At 52.1% G+C, this 21358-nt stretch overlaps 1 protein-coding gene across 1 annotated transcript in view; it reads left to right on the forward strand.

Annotated features, from left to right (window-relative positions):
• The window catches only part of GABBR2 (gamma-aminobutyric acid type B receptor subunit 2), a 341177-nt gene that overhangs the window by 306927 nt on the left and 12892 nt on the right, over window positions 1–21358 (forward strand). The window contains exons 14-15 of the mRNA XM_046021722.1: window positions 16806–16916; window positions 19820–20044. Of these exons, the coding sequence (XP_045877678.1) occupies window positions 16806–16916; window positions 19820–20044 (336 nt within the window). The remainder of the gene's footprint in view (window positions 1–16805; window positions 16917–19819; window positions 20045–21358) is intronic.

A 21358-nucleotide genomic window follows, 5' to 3' on the forward strand; every position in this document is an offset into this window, starting at 1 on the left:
TTACTTTCAGTGGTCTGGAAATGAATGTGTGTGTGTGGAGAGAGGGAGAAAGAAAGCAAGAGAGAAAGCTGCCATCTGGAAGTTCTTGGCAGGTAGACTGCGGTGGGGAGGGAGTGGTGGATGGCTGTTTAACAGTGGTAACACCTGGCCCTGATGAGCCCTTCCTTGGGGCCAGGCACTGCTCTAGGGGTTTCCCCATCAGTCCATTTAAACCTCAATCCCATGTGTTAGTCACTATGTTTGAGCCCATTTCACAGATGGCAACAATGAGGCTGAATCACTGCTGCAAGCTCCCATCATTTGTGAGTGGCAGAGTTGGGATGAGCACTTAGGCAGTCAGCCCCCAGAGCTGGCATCTTTAACCACCTGGTATCAGTCTCCCGTCCTGGACTGATGCAATTCCTCATATTCTCAGTGACTGGCTGGCTGATGGATGATGGATCTGTTTATTTTGCCAGACAGAGAGTCAACAGCAAATTTTGGCCCCAGCCTCATTGGTATTTTTGCGGTAAATCAAGACCTATTTATTACTCATAAAATATTTTGGGGGTCCGTGGTAAGAAAGAAATGCAGAACTTAATTTCACTTCTCTGCTACACTGCTCATTCTTTTTTAATAATGCTCTCTTATCAGCCTCCTGGCAGCTTTTGCATTTCCTGCGCATGTTAATTTCTTTATTATTAACGTTGGTATCTGTGGTTCAGCCCAGCATATCTTGGCGCTTTTTGTTTCCAACGGGCACCCATTTTGCCTTGTTCATTGGCATATGCGGGCCCAGTTCCTGTTTCTAAAAGGGATCCTTTGAGCCTCGGTAAACACATGGCTTTCAATTAGTCTTGCAATCCTCATTCCCATTCTCATCCCAGCCACGTCACCAATAGAGCATTCTTCACATTCCCCCAAATACAGGCTGTCTTGTGTCAAGCTTCTGACATTGTTCCTCAACCATTGTCTTCTCTCCAGGTCATAGCCCAGAGAACCCCACAATGTAGCATATGACAAACAGTAAGACGTCCGGAGGTTGAACCCTGGGGTGGACAGAGACAGGGGTTTGTGAGATGAGCTTGAAGGTGACCTGGGACCAAATCCAGGAAGGACCTGAGTGTTCAGCTGAGAACTTCAGACTTTATCCTAAAAGCCAACATCCTCCCAAAGTATATAACATAGAATGCTAATCCCATTAGGTGTTCCCAAAATAAAAGGGAATGGGGAATTTCATGATCCAATCATTTAAGAAATCCCAGAAATTATATATCTGCCTCTTGGAAATGTACAATAGGCTTTAGCATGTTAAAGGCTCTGAAAAGTCCTCTGGTCAAAAAAAAAAAAAATTGTTTAATTATGGGGCTCCTGGGGGCTCGGTCAGTTAAGTGTCCGACTCTTGATTTCAGCTCAGTTCATGATCTCAGGGTTGTGGGATGGGGCCCTGGGTCGGGCTTCAAGTTCAGTGTGGAGTCTGCTTAAGATTCCCTCCCTCTTTCTCTCCCCTTTTGCCCATCCCCCTGCATAATGCTGTCTCTCTCTCTAATAAATACATAAATAATCTTTCTTAAAATTTTTAAACATTTTAATATTTAATAATAAAAAATTAGTTAAATTTCCAAAACTTCTTTGACCATGGAACCCTTTTCTCATGGAGCAGATTTACACTTACATATTCTGCAGAACATAATTTAGGAAGCACTGCTGGTGGGGACAAGGAGTCTTTGTGGGTTTCGAGCAGGAGGGAGCGTGCTCAGACTCAGTTTTAGAAAGGTGGTGCCATGGGGGAGACTGGAGGCTGGAGGCAAGGAGGCCTCTGCGCAGTTCAAGCCAGACGAAATAAGGACCTAAAGCAAAGGTTTCAAATGTTTCGGTCTTTTCTTTCTCCTTTATTTCAAGCCGCATTGTTGTCTTAAAATTGGAAAATCAGTGTTGCTATAATAAATCATAGCACCAGGATTTTACTCAGGCATAAAATCTGAATGAGAAAAGCAATCTGTGCAATCTTGCATCTTCAAAGGAAGCATTTAGCCCAACAGGGTGTTGGAACACAATAGCCATCTGCTTCTGCAAATCACTGGAGTTCATCAAGGCTTTCCAATCCGGGAGACCCAGATTTGTGTCCCAGGTCCACATCTCCGTGGCTCTGTGACCCAGGGCAAGGGCCTGCAATGCTCCATGTGTCCCGTTTTCCCACACTGTAGAGAGGAGGAATAATAACCCTTTCCTCACTGGGCAGCTTCAAGGACTGCATGAGATGGCACGTGCAAAGTCCCCAGCACGGTGCCTGATGTGTGACCCCAGAAACACGGATGTCATCGCCCTTCTCTGTTAGCGGGGATGGCTGAGCAGGCAGCGCTAATGAAGAAGCCCTCAATCCCAGGAGCTAAACGTGTCAGGAGTCTGTTTCTCCCTCATTCACAGTCCACCTGTGCGTCCGCGCCGTCTCCAGGGTAACCGTCTTCCCAGAGGCAGCTCAGCAATCAGGGCCCCACCACCGGGCGGCGGGGCGGGTGCTCGCAGGTCCTGCAACAAGAGTCCTAGGCGCCAGCCCACGAGGGGCAGATGTCACTTGCCATGCATCGCACTGGCCACAGTGGGCCAGGTGACCCCCACCTACTGGTGAAGGGGCCAAGAGCCACAGACCGGTAGCTGGGGTGTTGGGGGAGCCCCTCTGGTCAGCCCACGCCACCTCTCTGAGCCTGTTTCCTCCTCTGCGGCCCCGAGCTCACACTTCTTGCCCTGCCCTGCGTGGGAGCGTTAGAGGGGCACATGTTCCTCCTGTTAAGTACACAGAAAATGCTACATTAACATGAGGGGCCATCGTGGGCTTGCTTTTCGCTGTGCCAAAGACATGTCGCTTTCTTTGGTTCACAGGAAAAGTGTACACCTTCCACCCTCCTTAGCGCTAGGCTCCTCTCAGTCCCCCACCGCACCCTGGCTCTAATTGCTCACTCTCTCTCTCATTTGGGGCTTTAAAATTGTTTTTCAGTGAGATCGTGAAGGTCAGCTAGCTGTGGCCTTCGGTGACTGAGTTCTGGAGCTGCACAGTAGGGCCACACTTCCTGCGTGGAGAGAGACCCCAGAGTGTTGTGAAGGATGACAAGAGGGTCCATGGTGCATTTCTCCCAGACAGCAGAGAGAACTCTCGGGGGTTCTGCATCACGGGATCCGTGGTTTCTTAGATCCCTAAGGAACACCGGACGGGTGTGTGTGTGTGTGTATGTGGCTGTTTCAAGCATCGATATTCCCTTAAACACAGATAATGACACTGTGGACTGCCAAGCCCCACAGTGTGCTTCAGTTGCCGAATAACCAAAGCAGGCTCAGGGGACAGCCCCAGGTGAACAGGGCTCTGGGTGTGGGGAGGGGACAACAGTCTTGCGCTACTCAGATCCCCTGGGAAACTCGTGTTCTCATAAGGGACCCAGACCCTATGCAGACCGTGACAAGATGAAAGGTGGCCAGGACAGGGAGAGGGCCCAAACCTGTGCCGTGTAGAAGAGGTTGGCATGAAGCCAGCAAAGAGAGGTCTCAGGCAGCCACCACGGCTGGAGCCAAGGAAGGAGCCACGACCTGCAGGGCCCCAAAAGCAGAAGCCAGGTCCAGCGGTGGGGAGGTTCTGGGGATGAAGATCTCAGTCTAGGACGGGCAAGAATATTTCACGTTTTAAGGTGACCTATCTCAGAATGAACTGGGCTGCCTTCGGAGGTAGGGTCTCATGACCAGAGGTGTGCAAAGAAAGGCTGGAGGAAACCTTGGCAGAGATTACACAGGAAGGCATGGAAGGGAATGAAAATGTTTGGGTCTCTTCAAGCTTAAAAGGTGTGTGAGTCCACAAACTAGAACAAGGTGATCTCAGCAGACTTTATACATGTATCTATTAAGAGGAGAGAGAAGGAGAGAGAGCACACACTGGCAAGGCAGAAGGAAAGGGCTAGAAAAGCGAGCCGGCTGCGGGGTGAAGAAGGGGGCATGCCCACTCGCCAGGGACCCCGAGCACCGCCAGCGGTGGCAGCACCACCAAATATGACATCCTATTTTGGAACAATCTCTGCAGCATTGCACTTTGGGGGCTCCCAACCCGCCTGCCTCCCTGAATGACAACAGGAACGTGAAACGGATGCATTGTTCTCACTTGCATTACCCTGTGGCTTGTGTGTCTCCGGGCTTCGTCGTCTTCTGTCTTCTGTGCTCTCGTGCTGCGCTCAGAGCGACCCGCAAAGCAGGTGACTCTGGCACTTCTCAGAGGAGAACCTGGGGCTCCGAAGGGGCACGTGACAGAGCTGGGGCAAGAACCCGCATCGGGAGGCGAGGCCAGGGGCTGTCCATCACCCCAGGGCGCTGTGATGCTGCCCTCCTGCCTCTCTGCCAAGGGCAAACAGGGAAGTCTGAGATACAGCGGCAACCAGGGAGGGAGCCCTTGAGGCTCCCCCAGGCGGCCTCCGTCCTTGCTCCTTGATGAGCTGGGACTCCCAGCTAGGCAGGTTTCCAGGGAGAAGCTCGAACACCAGAAACGGCCCTGGGCTAGGAGTCAGGACGCAAGTGTGTGCCCTGGGGTGAGGTGCAGCCTATTCCTGGGCTCGGTGTTCTCCACGCAAAATGGGAACGAAGCTGATGGCCCTACTAAATTTTTAGGGGTTGTTAGGCAGATCAAATGACATTGAAAACCATAAAATTGAGCGCACGTGCACAGCAGTGGTGGAATACTGTGTCCCTGATCGCACAGGCTCATGCTTGCTCCCACCGAGAGCAGCCTCAAACCCTAGTTCTGCCCCCTCCTCCCCGTTCATGCCAGGCTGGGCGTGGACTTGGCAGCGGGCAGTGGCCGTGAACTACGAGCTGGGCCATGCAGCAGATCGCCGCGAGAGGGTGATGAGACACACAGCACCTGCAGGGCCAGGCCAGGGCTGAGCAGGGCCGACTTGGGGGCCTTGAGGTCTGGGCTGAGCAGAAGTGGTGCCAGAGCCCCCAGGGACTGGGGCTGGGCAGCTTAAACACAGCCCTCTGGGAGCTTTACTCAGTTCTGGGGCCACAGACCTCTCCCCAGGCCAGGGGCAATGACTCCCACAAAGAGGCCCTTTGGCTGAGGGATGCTGGCCTAGAGGCAGGTGAGGGTGGATGGGCACTTCTGCAGGCAGGCCCAGGCCAGACCGGAAAGTGCAGGAGAAAGGGCTGCCTTTGGCCAACTCAGGGCCAGGACGAAGTCTAGCATAGGGCATGGCCCCAGAGTGACGACAGAGGCAGCTCCTGGCCGGAGACACCTGGCCACCCGTGTGCCCCGAGGCTAAGGACAGCACCATGTTGGGACACTTGAAACCCGTTGCTGACACTCCACTGACCAGGGCACACTTTGGCGTAGTTCTGGATTTGCTTTTTTTTTTTTTTTAAGATTTTATTTATTTATTTGACAGAAAGAGACACAGCGAGAGAGGGAACCAAGCAGGGGGAGTGGGAGAGGGAGAAGCAGGCTTCCCGCTGAGCAGGGAGCCTGATGCGGGGCTTGATCCCAGGACTCTGGGATCATGACCTGAGCTGGAGGCAGACGCTTAACCCACTCAGCCACCCCGGCGCCCCCGAGTTTGTGCTTTAAAGCAAAGGTTTGGGAAGTTGGGCAGACCAGGGTGCAAGTCACAGCTGGAGGGGGAGGAAAGCAGTTTGTCTGACATGAGGCGATGATCCTCCCTGAAGAGAGGCAGGAAGCACGGGATGGAGGAGGGGCAGACGCAGGACGAGAGCCCCTAGGAAGATTCCAGAGATGGGCCAGTGGGTGCTGTTCACATGGTGGTGAAGAAAGGGCAGCCCAGGAGGGGACATGATGGGGCCTGGTCACCGAGGGATGAGGCTGGTGATGGGAGTCAAGGCCCCTCGCAGAGGGTCACGAGGCTGGAGTCAGGGTCAGAGTATCTTCTCTGTGGTTTGAGAAGCTGTTGAAGGTCTCTGGGTTGGGAGCCTGGGTGGGATCAGAAAGGAAGGGACCCCCGGGGCTCTGGTTGTTCGGAGGCCCAGGAACGTTGAGGAAAGGGATGCCCTCTGAAGGAGGAAGAGGAGCGGATAGAGGATGTGGAGAGTTTCCCAGAAAAGAAGAGCAAAGCCGGGAGAGGCCAGGGCCCGGAGGTGAATGGAGACAGCCTGTCCACACTGGCCTCTGGAAGCAGAGGACTAAACAGGGCCCCCGTCTTTGACCACGAGGAGGTGGGTCGCCAAGACCATAGGGAACATGGCAGTGGCCTGGGGATTGTGGCGGCAGGTAAAGAATGCAGATGGCATTCCAGGCTGCTTTTTCAGAAAGCTCGGCTACAGGGCAAGAGAAAGGAGCAACCAGCTCGAGAAACAGAAAGCACCCACGGAGGAGTTTGAGACCGGCTGGGGCTGGGGTGGGGGCAGGGGTGACTGCCCAGGAGAGGGGGTGAAGGACGGAGCACAGCGTGCAGGGGTTTCCTTCCCTCCATCATTTCCCAGGCAGGGCCAGGGACTTCCCCCATGAAGCTCTGGGTTTTGCTTTCCAGCATCTCAGAATCTCACTGATCCTGTGTGCTCTGAAGGTCACAGTCCTCCCTTCTCTCCAGCCCCTCTGAGCTCCTGCTGCTCTTTTCCTCCATTGCTCATCCTCCGCCGACCAGGTCAGGGCCCCAGATCCCTGCCGGGACCCAGTCTTGGGGTCCACCAGCTTCCCTCTGCTGCGGACGCCCAGCAGTGGCTCTTTCCCGTGCACCCTGCAAAAAGCCATCCTACGGATTTCTGCCCCATGCGCTGGGACATGAGGGGTCCTGGCATCCCGGCCCCACCGAGAGGGTCCAAGCCAGACCCCAGGCACCTGAGCCTGTGTCCTGTCTGGGGACGCCACCACGGAATCACCTACTGTTAGTGCTTGAGGGGACGGCAGAGGCCGAGGAGCTGGCTTGCCCATGTTGGCCAGCAGGCTTGCAGCTTCGACAAAACTCCGGCAACTGGGTGACTAGGTAACCCGTCTTTCTACATATCCCAGCGTCAGCTGGGGCCTCAAGGGCCTTGACACCAACTGGCAGCGCAGCACAGACAGGGGGTGGGTGGCAGACAGGTCCAGCTCGTGCAGGCAAGCCCTGCATGACCTGGTGTCTCATTCAGGGGAAGCCGGAAATCTGGGGTGTTCCTGTGAATCACCTGAGTTTTTTTTTGTTTTGTTTTTTTAAGATTTTTTTAACTTATTTATTTGACAGAGAGAGATCTCAAGTAGACAGAGAGGCAGGCAGAGAGAGAGAGAGAGAGAGGGAAGCAGGCTCCCTGCTGAGCAGAGAACCCGACGCGGGACTCGATCCCAGGACCCTGAGATCATGACCTGAGCCGAAGGCAGCGGCTTAACCCACTGAGCCACCCAGGTGCCCCCACCTGAGTTTTAAATCCTGACTGTGAAGACAAAAAATCCTAAGCCCTGTGTAGCTCAAGTAAAACACACGCATGGCCTGCACTCTGCCCAAACGCCAGGAGCTTCTCTCCGCTCTAGAATGGCGGGAAGACTCCGCACCCCGGCACCCGGCCATGCCTTGCAGACTCTCTCTCGAGGATAAGCTGCTGGGTCATCCTTCCAGCAGGGGAGCCGTGGGTTTGGGCACTCATCAGGCTTGGGGGAAAAGCGCATGGCATCAGCACCCTAGTGCCGGGTGGGCACAGCAGACATGAAGCCGACACTGTGCGCAGCGAGCCTGGTGAAAGCCCCCCACCACCCACGACCAAGCACTTCTTCCTGCTCCAGGCTTGCCCCAAGGCCTCCGATGCAGGCCCAAGAAAAATCAGGGCACCTTCAAAGCCCCTTCTCTCCAAGGAGGGAACAGAGCCAGGCCACTAGAAAGGACAGAAGTTACGACACCCCCAGCTGCTCTGCAAGAAAGAGGGCTGGCTTACCTTTGCCTTTGACTTGCTAAGTCACCATGAGCAAGTCTCTTATCCTCTCCGGGTCTCAGTTTCCTCACCTGTAACATGGGTATAAAATTCCTGGCTCCTTCACCAGACTGCCCTGAGGTCAAAATCAAAAAGAGATTCTCATATGAATACATAACGGGCTGTAAAGGGCTATAAATTACTGTACTTGTCCTCCCTTAACTTCCCCAAGATGATCCTCACCCCAGCTGTAGTGCTTATAAACCATGGGATTTCCCATTAATTCCAAGGTCAAACTCAGAATGCCTCTCTCAACAGGGCCAGGCAGGGGTCTTACTGTCCCATTGGGGGCCTGATGCTGACCAGGGTTCCTGGCCCTCCTCAGCCAGGTCCCAGCTACCCGCCTCCCCTGGCCACCTCATCTCTCCTCCACAAAGCGGGACTCCATGAGGATATGGCCAGCTGAGTGGCTGGAGCCATGTTTCTCGCTCCGGAAGCTGTTCCAGGTGCACCCGAGCTAGGGTGAGTAGCACCAACAGATTGGATGCATCCAGAAGCTCCAGGGGGCTGATGGGGCAGTGCCAAGCACCCGCAAATAGTAAATCCCCATAAATGTTGGCTGTGCCAGCCCGAGACGTGGTCCAGGGCACAGGGCCAGGATACCTCTAGCTGGGTCTCCACTAAGTCACCCACTTGCTGTGAGTCCTCTTCTAGGCCTCAGTTTCTCCATCTGTGAAAAGAGGAATTGGACTAGTGCATGATCCTTTTTTTTTTTTTAAGATTTTATTTATTTATTTGACAGACAGACATCACAAGTAGGCGGAGAGGCAGGCAGAGAGAGAAGGGAGGGGAAGCAGGCTCCCCGCTGAGCAGAGAGCCCCATGCAGAGCTCCATCTCAGGACCCTGGGATCATGACCCAAGCTGAAGGCAGAGGCTTAATCCACTGAGCCACCCAGGTGCCCCGCATGATCCCTTTTGTGTTTGGAAATGGAGACCAGGGGAGGGAGATTTGGGCCGTCACAGCGACCAGAGGACACTCCTGGCATTTAGGGCCCATGGCCCAGGGGCTCGGAATGCCCTGCATGGAACAAGACTGTCCCTCACAACAAAGAATTGTGCCCCCTCCAAAGAAAAAAATGCAGAAGAACCCTGGTGGGGTATCTCACAGGTCCCTTCCAGATCTGGGATTTGCCAAAAATTCACCCAAATTCATAACTAAATATTCTAAGAAGAAATTCTTACCTTGAAATGACAGCTTCCAGCTCTGCTGCCTCAGAGACGTGGGACTGCTGCCGGTGAGATAAGCAGCCCAGGCCTGGAGGGATCCGGAAGATTCCTCCTGGCTCCAGTGCTTGGTGACTCTGCCGTTGGAGATAATGACAAGGGTTTACACAGAAGGAGCGGGCTTTCCAGCCTCTAAAGCCTGCTAAACACACAGCTTACTTCTGTGATCGTCTTCCAACCCCGGGAGGTTGCAAATGAGCATGCCCATGGCTCAGAAAGGCTTAGAGATGTGTCCAGAGTCACACAGCTGGCAGGTGAGGGCCCTGGGGTCTGAACCCAGTGCGCTTTCCTCTCCCTGCCCAGACTTCCTTGATGGGGCTCCCTCACCATCTCCCCCAGAAAGTGTCGACTTACCTGCCTTTCCAGGAAAAGAGAGGCATCTTGGGACTCTGAAATGCAGCCCAGAAAGTCCAGACATCCTCCCCTGCCCTCACCACACACACTCAAGCTCACACTGATACACATACATATACTGACCTCCAGTAGAAAAACCTACCAATTCCACCATAAATTTCAAAAATCAACTTCGAAATTATAAATAAGAATAAAGAAGCACCGAGAATGACCCAGGGAGAAAGTTCTGAGAGTCAGTTTTTGGGAGCTGGTCAGAAGGTGGAAGATGTCCCCTCCTCCCAAGAAGCCATGGCCAGGTGGGGCTGGGAACCCGAGCCACTCACAGCAGCAGAGCAGGAAAGGTCTGAAGGACCACGAGCCCCATGATCACAGGTGCGGCTCCCCACCCTCTCTGCCCAGACCTGCGATGTGACCGGCCCTAAGTGCCCTGGCCAGCCCCACGCAGGACACATGGAAACACGTACTCCTGGGGTCTGATCTGGGGTCAGAACATAGGGGCAAGCCTTCAGGTCTGCTCTTGTGCTGGGCTGTCACTCTGTCAGTGGTGTGCGAGCAACCAGAGAATCTGCATTCTTAAGCAAAGAAGAATCCTTTAAGGCCTTGCTGCCCAAATGGCAGTCCCGGGACCAGCAGCATCGGAGTCATCACGGAGCTGCTTGGAAATGCAGCATCATGGGCCCCACCCAGACCTACTGACCCCATGTGCCCTTTAACAAGCTCCTCGGGGGCTTGTGTGTACAGTATCCCGTGGGAAGCAGTTCCAGCCCCTCACTGAATTGATGACATGCTGGCCATACTGGCTTCCTTTGGGTTCCTAAAACATGCTAACGCCCGTCCTATGTGCTGTTCCCTGTCTCAGGAATGCTGTTCCCTGAGGTTCTCACATGGCTGCTCTTCCTCAGCGTTCGGGCCTCAGACTGAATGTCCCCACTTCAGGAAAGCCTTCCAGACCCCCTGATCTGAAGCCGATACCCCTCTGGGCCCTTCTCAGAGTGGCCTCAGCCCCAGGGATCACTGTGCTGTACACAGCTGTGCTGTGTGGTCTGCCCTTGCTAGAATGCCCGCTCCAGGAAGGCAGTACCCGGTCGGCCTGACACATCTGGGCCCAGCGTGGAGCACAGTGCCAGGCAGACAGCAGGCTGATCGCTGTGGAGGACAAACACAGTCATGGAATACAGGACGACTGTCGCCATCCCTCCATTATTCTGGTTCACCTTAACTAAGCCCTAAGTAACCCTTGGTCGGACTCATTTTGCAGGTGGGAAACTGAGGTCTAGAAAAGTCTGGGGCATGCCCATGGTCATCCTGCAAGTCTATGGTAGAGCAAGACCAAGGCCTTTGACCTTTCAGGACCCAATACCTGAGCCCACGCCCGGATGCCCTGCCTGTCCATGTGTACGGGGGCCGCTGACCTACATTGTTGAGTAATTGTATTATGCAGAGGGACTCTCGGGCCAGCTGCTCTCCTTCGGCTGCACAGATGGGGGAGGCTTTCCCGTGCAACTTCTGCATGCCTCCCACAGAGCAGCGGTCCGGCCAGGAGTCAGGTGCGAGCCGTTCCCTGCCTGCGGGCAGAACAGACAGGCACGGTCTCTCTGCCGGGCACTGTGCCCTGTCAGGCAGGAACAGCATCTTACCAGCTTGCCTTCAATTTGTGGCCCTAAAACTCAGCGTTCACAGAGCTCCAGGGCTTCCAATGGGGCTTCTGTTGGAACATTTCACGACAAAATCATTCCTCCCCCAAGCTGCCCCTCCCAGTTTCTACAGCGGGGTTCAAGGGTTATGCCCACTGTCCCCTTGGAATGTGATGCAGTGCTCGTGAGAGGCAGGGCAGGCTGGGACAAGCCCCTGTAGAGGGAGTAAAGACCACTGGTGTGGGAGGCAGACAGACCTGGCTTTGAACCCAGCTCCGACACTGACTAGCTAGAGATTTCTCTCATCTTTCTGTGCCTCCGTTTTCTCATCTGTAAAATGGGTACAACACATTGTTGGATTCTTATCAGGCTTTGACAAGACACCGTAGGTAGAGCTGGCAGCTTCGCACCTGGTGTGTTGTTGGCATCCGTGGCAAGCAGCACTCGGTGTTCCTAGGGCAGTTGTTATCAGCTTAGTTCGACTCAGTCCCCCTCTGAAGCTGTCTGTCATGGAATTGTCCTGATCTTACCAGAATGGAAGAGGCCTGAGGACTGGACTGTGTCCATCCTCATGACTGCTGTATTCCCCCATGCCCAGAACAACACCTAGCAAATGGTAGTTCTTCTAGTTACATTGGAGTGAATGAATGACTGCTTAGGTAATTGCCCCGGTGGGCAACAAGTAAGGAAGAGAAATAAAGAAAAAAAAGGAAATTTGAAAGCTCTTATAGGCCAGTCATCCCTGGGGATTGATTTAGACCAGGGGAAACTGTATAGTCCCCAATCATATGGGGAGGCAGGGCTGACGTCCTGACTCAGACCCTGATGGGAGACCACCGCATGGCATCTGCTGGGGTCTGTGTCCTGTGTGTGTGCCGCCGGAGCCAGCACAGATCGGTGCCTGGGATCGCTGGCCCTGGGCTGCATGGCAGGCCCACACTGAGTAGGCCTGGGTCCTCCAGCCCCATGTTCCCCAATATCCTCTACCCTCCCACCCCACTCCAGCTGTCGGGAAGAGGTGGGGCCAGTCCTCCAAGGTCCCTGGAAATCTGGCCTCCTTTAAGACCACTGGGTGCCTTCTAAAGTAGCACAGGATGCTGTTGACGCTTTGTGGGCCCCACTGAGCCACAAAAGTAACTGTGTCCTCAGCAGAGGGTGAGCGGGCTGCTGGGCCAGACCCTCTGTGCGGGTCTTGGGTGCCCTCTAGTGGCACTTTGGTGTATGACAATGACTCCAATAAGCGCCTTTCCACGTTCCCAGTGTCCTCCTCCCTCTCCATCCCCCCAACCCACCCTTTGCATTATCCAGTGCATCTCTCCCCATGCATGTGACTGCTCTGACCCCTCTGAACTCCAGTCCCAGGCACGATTGGAACAGATCAGAGAAGAAAAGGCATAGCTTTTACGTGGGCATTTATCATCATTTTGCGGCCACCGAAGGAGTGTGATTCAGGTACAGGGGTACTGACCAGTCAGACTCCCCATCTCCTAGCCCCAGGAGTACCTGAACCTCATCACTCCTAAATCCACCCCAACCCCTGCCACTCTGATCCATGTACGGTGTGCCCAGACATGGGGTTGTGTGAGGGTGATGTTAATGACCAGGAGATTTTTGTGGCTTCTTCCTGGATAAGCGCCTGTGTAGTGTGAGGATAGGGCAGAAACAGCTCTGCTCACCCTTCGACTGCTGAGTTCTCTGGGCTCTCCACTGGCCCTTGATTTTGTGCTTCCCTCTCACCTCTGCAGCCCAGGCTGTGTTTAAGCTTATTGAGATGGGGAGGTGGGGGGCTAACAGACCCGGATGTAGGGATTCGGTCAGAGCAGACCAGGATGGGGAACTTGGCGGGGGCGAGGGTTATTAACAAGTTAAAAGGTAACCCGGCTAGAACATCAGCTGCAGAAGGGAGAACACAGAGCTAGCAGCAGTTCGAGGAAAACTATCTAATGGACTCTTAGTCAACCATGAGGAACATATGAATCATGGGTGGAAGGCAGTTGTGTAGAAAGCGGAGGAGATGTGGAGCGAGGGCGCAGGCAGACTCGCTCACCGCCACCTGGAGTGCTGGGCTCCAGGGCAAGCCTGTAGGTCAGTGGTACACTGGAGCAGGTTGAAGGACCGGGTCGACTCGTGGTGGGAGGCGGTGTGTACCTTCACAGCCCCTCTTTCCCACCTGACGAAGAGCGTGCAGATGTGAGGAGAGGGCTCAGGATTATTCTGAGGACGCCAGAGGAAAGCAAGGACCATGGGGTGGAGGCTCAGGAGATCAGTGCAGCCACTCACCAAGAGTGGGAGGGGGTGGGCTCTCTCTCGCTGGGGACATAAGAGCCTGACAGCCGCTCTTGGCTTCTGGGGAATAGAGTTTTCATAACATTGAACAATGGTATATGACAGCATCAGTCCTTTCTACACAGAGCATCTAAGAGTCCATCATAAATTATTGCCTTTCATTGGAGAACAACAGCTACTATCATCATTAATGGGTTTGCTATTCATGCGTGACCATAATGGGCCTTTGCTGTTGCATTCTGATGTCTGCTGGGTTGTCAGGCATTAGGGAAACCCAGGTTTCACTGTTAGAAGTCACTGTTGACCTTCGCGCCAGTCCCTTTCTCCATCTCAATTAAAGAATGAAAAGACATCAGGAAACCCCTACCCCCTTACTAGAATCCAGCCCAGCTCCTGGGTGGTTCGCAGTGGAGGGGCCATCTCTGGCCTGTTGACTCTGACTTGGGGTCCTGGAGATCACCTTCTCCTGGCTTGTCTCTCCCGAGAGCCCACTGCAGCCATGGCAGAGGCCTCAGGGAACCACACGAGCCTGTGTGTGGTCTCAATGACCACGGAACCAAAGTGGTGGAGCTAAGGGAAAACAAAAGGAAAATCAAGCCTGAGAGATGGTACCAGATCTGAATGGTCTGGTTACAGAATGGCCTGGGTGCATAGGCCCCACCTCCCTAGCCCTTCCTTTTTCTATTCCCCAAATCACAGGAGCCAGACCACTGCCTGCCCCAAAGGCCAGGCCGAGAGAGCAGGGCCGAGAGAAATAGAGTGCCCACTCCCACTTACCTAAGGCCTGCTTTTCACACCTCTGGCTCCCACCGAAATGTCCCTTCTTCCTGGTGAGTGACTCTGGGGATGCCTACCTGTTACCCTCAGGCCTGGGCTTTACCCTGGACCTCTACAGGACCACTCTCTCCCAGACACAGCTCTTTGATGAGACACCCTCAGTGGGTATCTGCTCTAAATGCAGATAGATTCTCAAACATATGTTCAAATTTACTTTGTTATTGGTAGTGCATGATATAAAAATTCTAAAACTATTTTGTGTCTATTTAGTATTGAGCAAATGAGTGACTATTTTGGTATCGTGGGAAACCAGTGATCTCACTGTGAGAGAAGAAAGGTGCAAATATGGAATGGGAAGAAGCAAGAACCCTTTGGCATAGGGTTTTATCTACATCAATCTATAAAAAGATGGTAGAGAGAAAAGGATAGATACATAGAATCAGGATGGATGGATGGATGGATGGGTAGATTAGAGAGATAAGGGAGGGAGGGAAGAAGGAAAGGAGAAAGGAAGGTCCTGGGAGGAAAAGAGGGAGGGAGGAAGGAAGGAAGGTCCTAAAAGTATTGATATCCTTGGAACAGTGAGCCCATCTAGTGCCCAGATCTTGGTTTCTAAATATCATTCTCCATCAAAAAGAAACAAGACTCTTCAGAGAAATAACTAATTCTGAGGCTGGGAAAAGGAAAGTATAAAGAAATAGAAGTACTTGTTGTGCCAAGGTGTAGAAAAGTGCTCCCCAAAATATGGGGATGTATTGAGAAAACACATGAGGCTGCACGTGGGAGTTTCCCACTGGCCAAATCTGGGAAAATCTGAGCATCGAAACAAATGATACTAATGGAAATGGAAAAGGAACCTCTAAATGCATACTGATATACATAAATAAATAAGAGGAAAGGAAAGATCTGTTTACAGTGGAGTGTCAAGTATTTATTTTTTAAAAGATTTTTATTTATATATTTGACAGACAGATCACAAGTAGTCAGAGAGGCAGGCAGAGAGAGAGGAGGAAGCAGGCTCCCCGCTGAGCAGAGAACCCGATGCGGGGCTCGATCCCAGGACCCTGAGACCATGACCTGAGCCGAAGGCAGAGGCTTTAACCCACTGAGCCACCCAGGCGCCCCAAGTGTCAAATATTTAAATGAAATGATAGAGTTAAAAGAAAAAAAATCACCATTTTATGGCCACCGAAGAAGTGCGACTCAGGTAGAAACCATCACTGGATGCTGAGACCACCGAGTTGACATTTGTGGGGGAAATGGAACACTCACACAGTCTCAAAGTATCTCCCACAGAATATTTATTAATTACAAGGGGGAAATGGTACCTCTGAAGTGGAGAGATCTGGCAGACATCACCTGAACCAAATGGTCATAGTTGACATCACCAGTAGTGGGGCAAAGTGCCATCAAGTGCCACTGAGGTGAAGCTCCAAGGAGGCAAAAACAACACTTTACATAGGATTCCTGCCATGAATGCATAACCCAGATCTAATCATGAAAACACATCAGACAAACCTAAACTGAAGGATATTCTACCAAATAACTGAACGGCATTCTTCAGAAATATCCATGATGTAGAAGAGCGAAATAGGTGGAGAAATCATCAAAGATTAAAGGAGACAAAGACATGATAAGTAAATGCAGGACATGGTCCCAGATTGGGCCCTGCTTTGGAAAAACCACAATTATTTTTAAGGACATTATTGAGTCAATTGGCAAAACTTGAAAATTGATAGCACATTAGATACTGTATTAGCTAAATGTCCTCAATTTGATAAGTATATGTGCTTATGTAAAAGAATCTCCTCGTTCTTAGGAAATACTTGCTAGATACTTAGGGGTGAAAGGTGAGGGTGTCTGCAACTTACTCTTAAATAATTCAGAAAAAAACATATGTAGAATATACATTTTTGTTGTTGTTATTCTCTGGATGTGTTTTTCTTCTCTTTCCACCATGTGGCTGATTCTTGCCCAGTTTCCCAGCTCAAATTCCTGAGAGAGAGACCATGTTTGGATAGGGTCCTTTCCACCATCCCTCTTTGAGCAGAACACTGCACTAGGGAACCTCCTAGGTCTCTGACCAGACTCTGGATTGGCTACTGTGGGTTAGGTACCCACCCTCTGTCCAATCAGCTTTGGCCCAGGCTGTGTCATGTGGTATATAATATGGCTGCCCCATTGCTCCCTCACTGGGGGTGATAGGAAAGAAGGTCTCCTTAGAAGAGCTTGGCAGGCTCCACGGCTGGCCCAGCCAACAGTTACGGAGTTAATCCCAGAGACACCTGAAGACCTCTTAACATTAATTTGTACCTTATTCTCACCTTCACTCTTTAAACAAACATTACAGATGTGCGCTCTAGGAGCCCAGGAAGTGTCCTACTCTCTACGCTCAGGAGATCTGACTCATGTTTGAAAGGCATGAAGGACACAGATAACTAGAGTGCAGGGCTGAATCATGACCAACAAACAGAAAGCAGCCCCATGAGAACATAGAAGGGGGTCCAAAAGGCCTCCTGGACAAGGGACTAGCTATAGCTCATGGGAGGGCAAGTGGCGGTCAGATGGGGCCCTGGCTGCTGAAAAGGTGCCCAGTGCCATTCCTGGGTTTCTGTTTTCTCTTTGTTCAGCCGGACCCAGCAGGACGGGACATCTCCATCCGCCCTCTCCTGGAGCACTGTGAGAACACCCACATGACCATCTGGCTCGGCATCGTCTATGCCTACAAGGGGCTTCTCATGGTAGGTGCAGAGCGGATGTCAGAGGCTGGGGGGCTGCTTCTCTGTCAGAGTTCTCTCTCCTAGGGGCCTCTGTGAACATAAGAATAGAGCCCCCAGAACAAAACATTAACTGCCAGGCCCTGTGTCTCCCACATGGTCTCTTGGTTCCCACAACAAAATTCTGAGATGGGTGCAGATAATGCCCCATTTCACTGATGAGGATGCTGAGGCTTGGTTTGCCCCAGGTCACTCAGTAGTAAGAGGCAGATTCAAGAGCTTAACCACAGAGCAACCCCAAAACCTGAGAGTGGGCCTCACGGCAGCCACCATAATGCTCCCGGAAGGGCAGTCTGTCAACACTTAGCACACGTTCACATCCCACATTTTACTGGATTCCCTCAAAATCTGTGGCAGGTGAATGGACTCATCCTCACTTATAGAAGTCAGGCTCAGAGAAGTTAAAGGGCACTAGTAACCTCCAACCTCTGGACCCAGTAGTCTTCCCACTCCAGCCACCTGTTAGAATCAAAGATCATGTACCAAGCCCACCCCACATGTCTGGAAGGACTTGAAAGGGCAGCCACACCCCGTCTTATCCCCTGTTGACCCCTGAATCTTCTCTCCAATCCTATGCAAACCGTACTTCCCACTGAAATCCCTCCAGGGACAGGAAACCAGCTTCCGTACCCTCCTGAGGTCTTTCTACAGGAAAGTCAACCCACCGTCTGCTTCTGTGTGGCCTCCACTTGGAGGCCAAGAATGAAGCCATCTCCAAAGGTCAGAGAAAGTGGGACTTCTTGTCCTGCTCAAATGCATCATTACCTGCTGCTGCTTTGGAGAACTATTCCTGAGGGCCCCCACCAGAAGGGCCTGTGTTAGGGGATCCTAGGCAGAGATTATCCCCCACTTCATACTAGTGGAGACTAGTTTCCATAGGGACTCTATGAGGACCCCTGGGCCCCAATCCAGACCCCACAAGGGAATGATCCTGAAGGTGCCCACAGGAAGGGCCCAGAGTGGAAATGGGACTTCGAGGACTGGCCAATGGCCCCAGGCTTAGAGAAGGGCACTCAGGAGACTTGTACACCAGAGCTATCAGAGACAGGTGGCACAGACCCAAAGGCAGATCCATCATCAGTGGGCAGAGTTGCCAGCGGGCAGCTTTCAAGTCCACATGAAAGAAGGATTTTGTTCAACAGAGCAGTGGCCGCCAGTTTGGTGGCACCGTACCCCCACCCCCTCAAGGAAGGAAGATGCTCCCTTCACGGCAAGCAAGCGGTACCCAGGACTTGAGGCCCCCAGCCCCTGCTGAATAGAGAGAGTGAAACCAGACTCTCCAGGAGCCCTCTGGTTCCACCCTCCCTGATCCTGAGACTCTGAAATTGGATTATGGGGAAGCTGACTGACTCTTCAGACTGTGACTCTGACTATCGGTAATGTTTTGGCCATCCGTTATCTTCTCCACCTACTTGCAAAAGTGGTTGGAGTCCACCATCTCTCTTCCAGGGAAACTAATATCTTTAGCCGATCCTGTCAGTAAAAGCTGTATTTGGCAGCATGAGTGTTTTACTGTTTGCAGTGTGCACAAGGAATTATTCTCAGCCCTCCCAGCCCTTAGGGTTTGTGACTAAAATTCTAGCTCCTAGCGCCTCCCGCTCTGAGACCACAGAACTTCAAGACCGGAGAGAGTAGACCCGGCCATGCAGGCCCATGCTCCTGTCAGAGTTTCAGCACTTCTAGCCCCCACTGAGCATGACTTGTGCGCCCTCCAAAGGCTCTAGGGAGAATGCTTTCTTGCTTCCCCATGGCAGCTGAAGGCTCAGGCATTCCTTGGCTTGTGGTCACATCGCTCCAGTCTCCACCTCCATCTTCCCATGGCCATCTCTCCTCCTCACGTCTCTTACCAGCAGTCCTGGTCAGCTCCTCCCCCACCCACCCACACTACCATTCTGCCTGGCATTCTGTCCGCACTTCTTCCTCAACCAGCCCTCCTCTTAGACCACCGATGAAGGCTAAACCCTACACACCCTGCTTCAAATCACATTGGACCTACCTCTACCTTGTCCATTTCTGTTGGGAGATATATTGGTTAGGAATAGAGCTGCAGGTGATAGAAAACCCAAAATTATAGTGATTAAAGAGATATTAACTTCCCTCTCAGATGAGCAGTCTAGGGCTGGTGGGGGGCTCCCAGAATCTCAGCTCACCCATCTTCACCATACAGCTCCCACACTGTAGACTCAGATGACTTTTTGGTCTAAGATTGCTGCTCAAGCTCCACCCATCACACTTCACTCCATCTATTAGGAAGGAGGGAAAGGAACACCCTTTACAGGTACTTTATAGATACCCATTTCCCGTTACAGATCCTTCCCAGAACTTGTACACACTACTCCCTCCTCCGTGGCCCTGTCCTGAACCTACTCTTACATCCTACCTGGCTTCGAGGACAAGTTAGGTTAGTTAAGTTAGTTAGTTAGTCTCTATTGTGAGTGACCTTGTGCATTGAGAGGTAATAGACGCAGAGGCTCTGCCTTATTAGCCAAAAACACTGGACTGAAGTTCTGGAAATACAGTCCACTTTTGCCACTGTATGACTGTGTGGCCTTGGACGAGCCCCTTCCTCTCTGGGCCTCAGGGCTCTCTCTTGAGTGAGGGGAGATAGTCAAGATCATGTCTGGGAGCCCTTTCTGCCATGGCCTGCTGTATGTAAACCAGTGGTGTGGCGAAGGAGAACTGGATGTTGTAACACCCCCGGTGGGCCTTTCCTCGATGTAATTCAACCCAGGACCCCCAGCGGAGAGTGAAGGTGACATCCAGAAGACCCGGCCACAGCAAAGCTGCCAGCTCCCCTTCTCAGAGCAGCAGGTATGTGCCAGCCACCACATGATAACGACCACTGCCCCTTCCGCTCACTATTTCAGTTGTTTGGGTGTTTCTTGGCCTGGGAGACGCGCAACGTCAGCATCCCTGCCCTCAACGACAGCAAGTACATTGGGATGAGTGTCTACAACGTGGGGATCATGTGTATCATTGGGGCTGCCGTCTCCTTCCTGACCCGGGACCAGCCCAACGTGCAGTTCTGCATCGTCGCCCTGGTCATCATCTTCTGCAGCACCATCACCCTGTGCCTGGTGTTTGTGCCCAAGGTACGACCTGCCTCCCCGCCCCCCCCCACCATCCTGCTCTCTGGCCTCTGCTCCTGCCCAGGGCACTACTGGTTTCCTCTACTTCCTAGTCATTTTATGCTTCCTCTACTTGGGATGATTACAGTTCACATGGAAGATTTGGAAAATGCAAACAAGTAAAAATCGAATGTTCCAGAAATCTCAGAATCTCACCACCCAAAAATAATCACTGTTAATGTTTCATTTTGTTTTTTTTTTTTACTAAAAACTACATATTTTTTGTGTGTTTCCTTCCAATCCTTTTTTCTTTAAGATTTTATCTATTTATTTGAGAGATAGAGAGTAGAGGAAAGAGCAGAGGGAGAAGGACAAGCAGACTTCCCACTGAGCATGGAGCCCTGATGCAGGGCTTGATCCCGGGACCTCGAGATTATGACCTGAGCCGAAATCAGGAGTCAGGTGCTAAACTAACTGAAAGACCCAGGCTCCTGCCCCGCCCCCCTGTATTTTTTTTTTTTAATGGTTAGGCAGTGATGCTTTCTCAGTTACAGCTGTGATTAGAACTTACACATCATTTTATAGCTTGCCTTTTCCACTGTGAACTTCTCCTTTGTGTTTCGCAGTCATAACCACCACTGATGGGAGAATGTTCCACGTTTTCTTGTCCACTCCATTCCCCTATTGATGAGCATTACAGTCATTCCCAGATTTTTTATATTATAAATGAACTTCTTTTCTCTACACAGCACATGATTCCCATTTCTGGCCCCATCTTTCAGATGGAACCTCAGAAGTAGCATTAGTGGGTAAAAAGGAATAAATAACCACTTTCAACAGCCACTTACATTTTCCATTCATCTGAAGCCCTGACCTTCAAGACCACCCTGAGAGGTGTTTTTTGAACCTTATCCTTCCTGGCGGTGGGCAGGTGAACCAGAGGACTTGGCATCTTAGGAGTCCCTGCAATGGGCTGTTCTCAGCATCAGAGAAGAATGGGAGATGGAGATAGTGTGGAAGGAATTACTGGCCTGAGTGGGTTGGGGTGTGCCTTGGATTACAGGCGGGACCAGAGATCAGTTGGGGTCCACTGTGCCCTAAACAGATCGCCCATGGCACCTCCATCCCATGAGTCCCCAAGCGACGACTTTCCTGGAGCACTGTGCCCTATATGCCCGCCTTCTCTGCTTCTCAACGCTGGCCCAGGCTCCAGGCCAATGCCAAGGCCTCTCTGCCTGCACTCTGACATCTCTCATTCTGGTCAAAGATGCCAGATGGTTCCAAGCCCAGCCCTGACCGTGTCACTCTCCTCTGTCACCCTCAAGAGCTCCTCATTGC

This window comes from Meles meles, chromosome 11, assembly GCF_922984935.1.
Source record: "Meles meles chromosome 11, mMelMel3.1 paternal haplotype, whole genome shotgun sequence".
Classification (NCBI taxonomy): Eukaryota; Metazoa; Chordata; class Mammalia; order Carnivora; family Mustelidae; genus Meles; species Meles meles.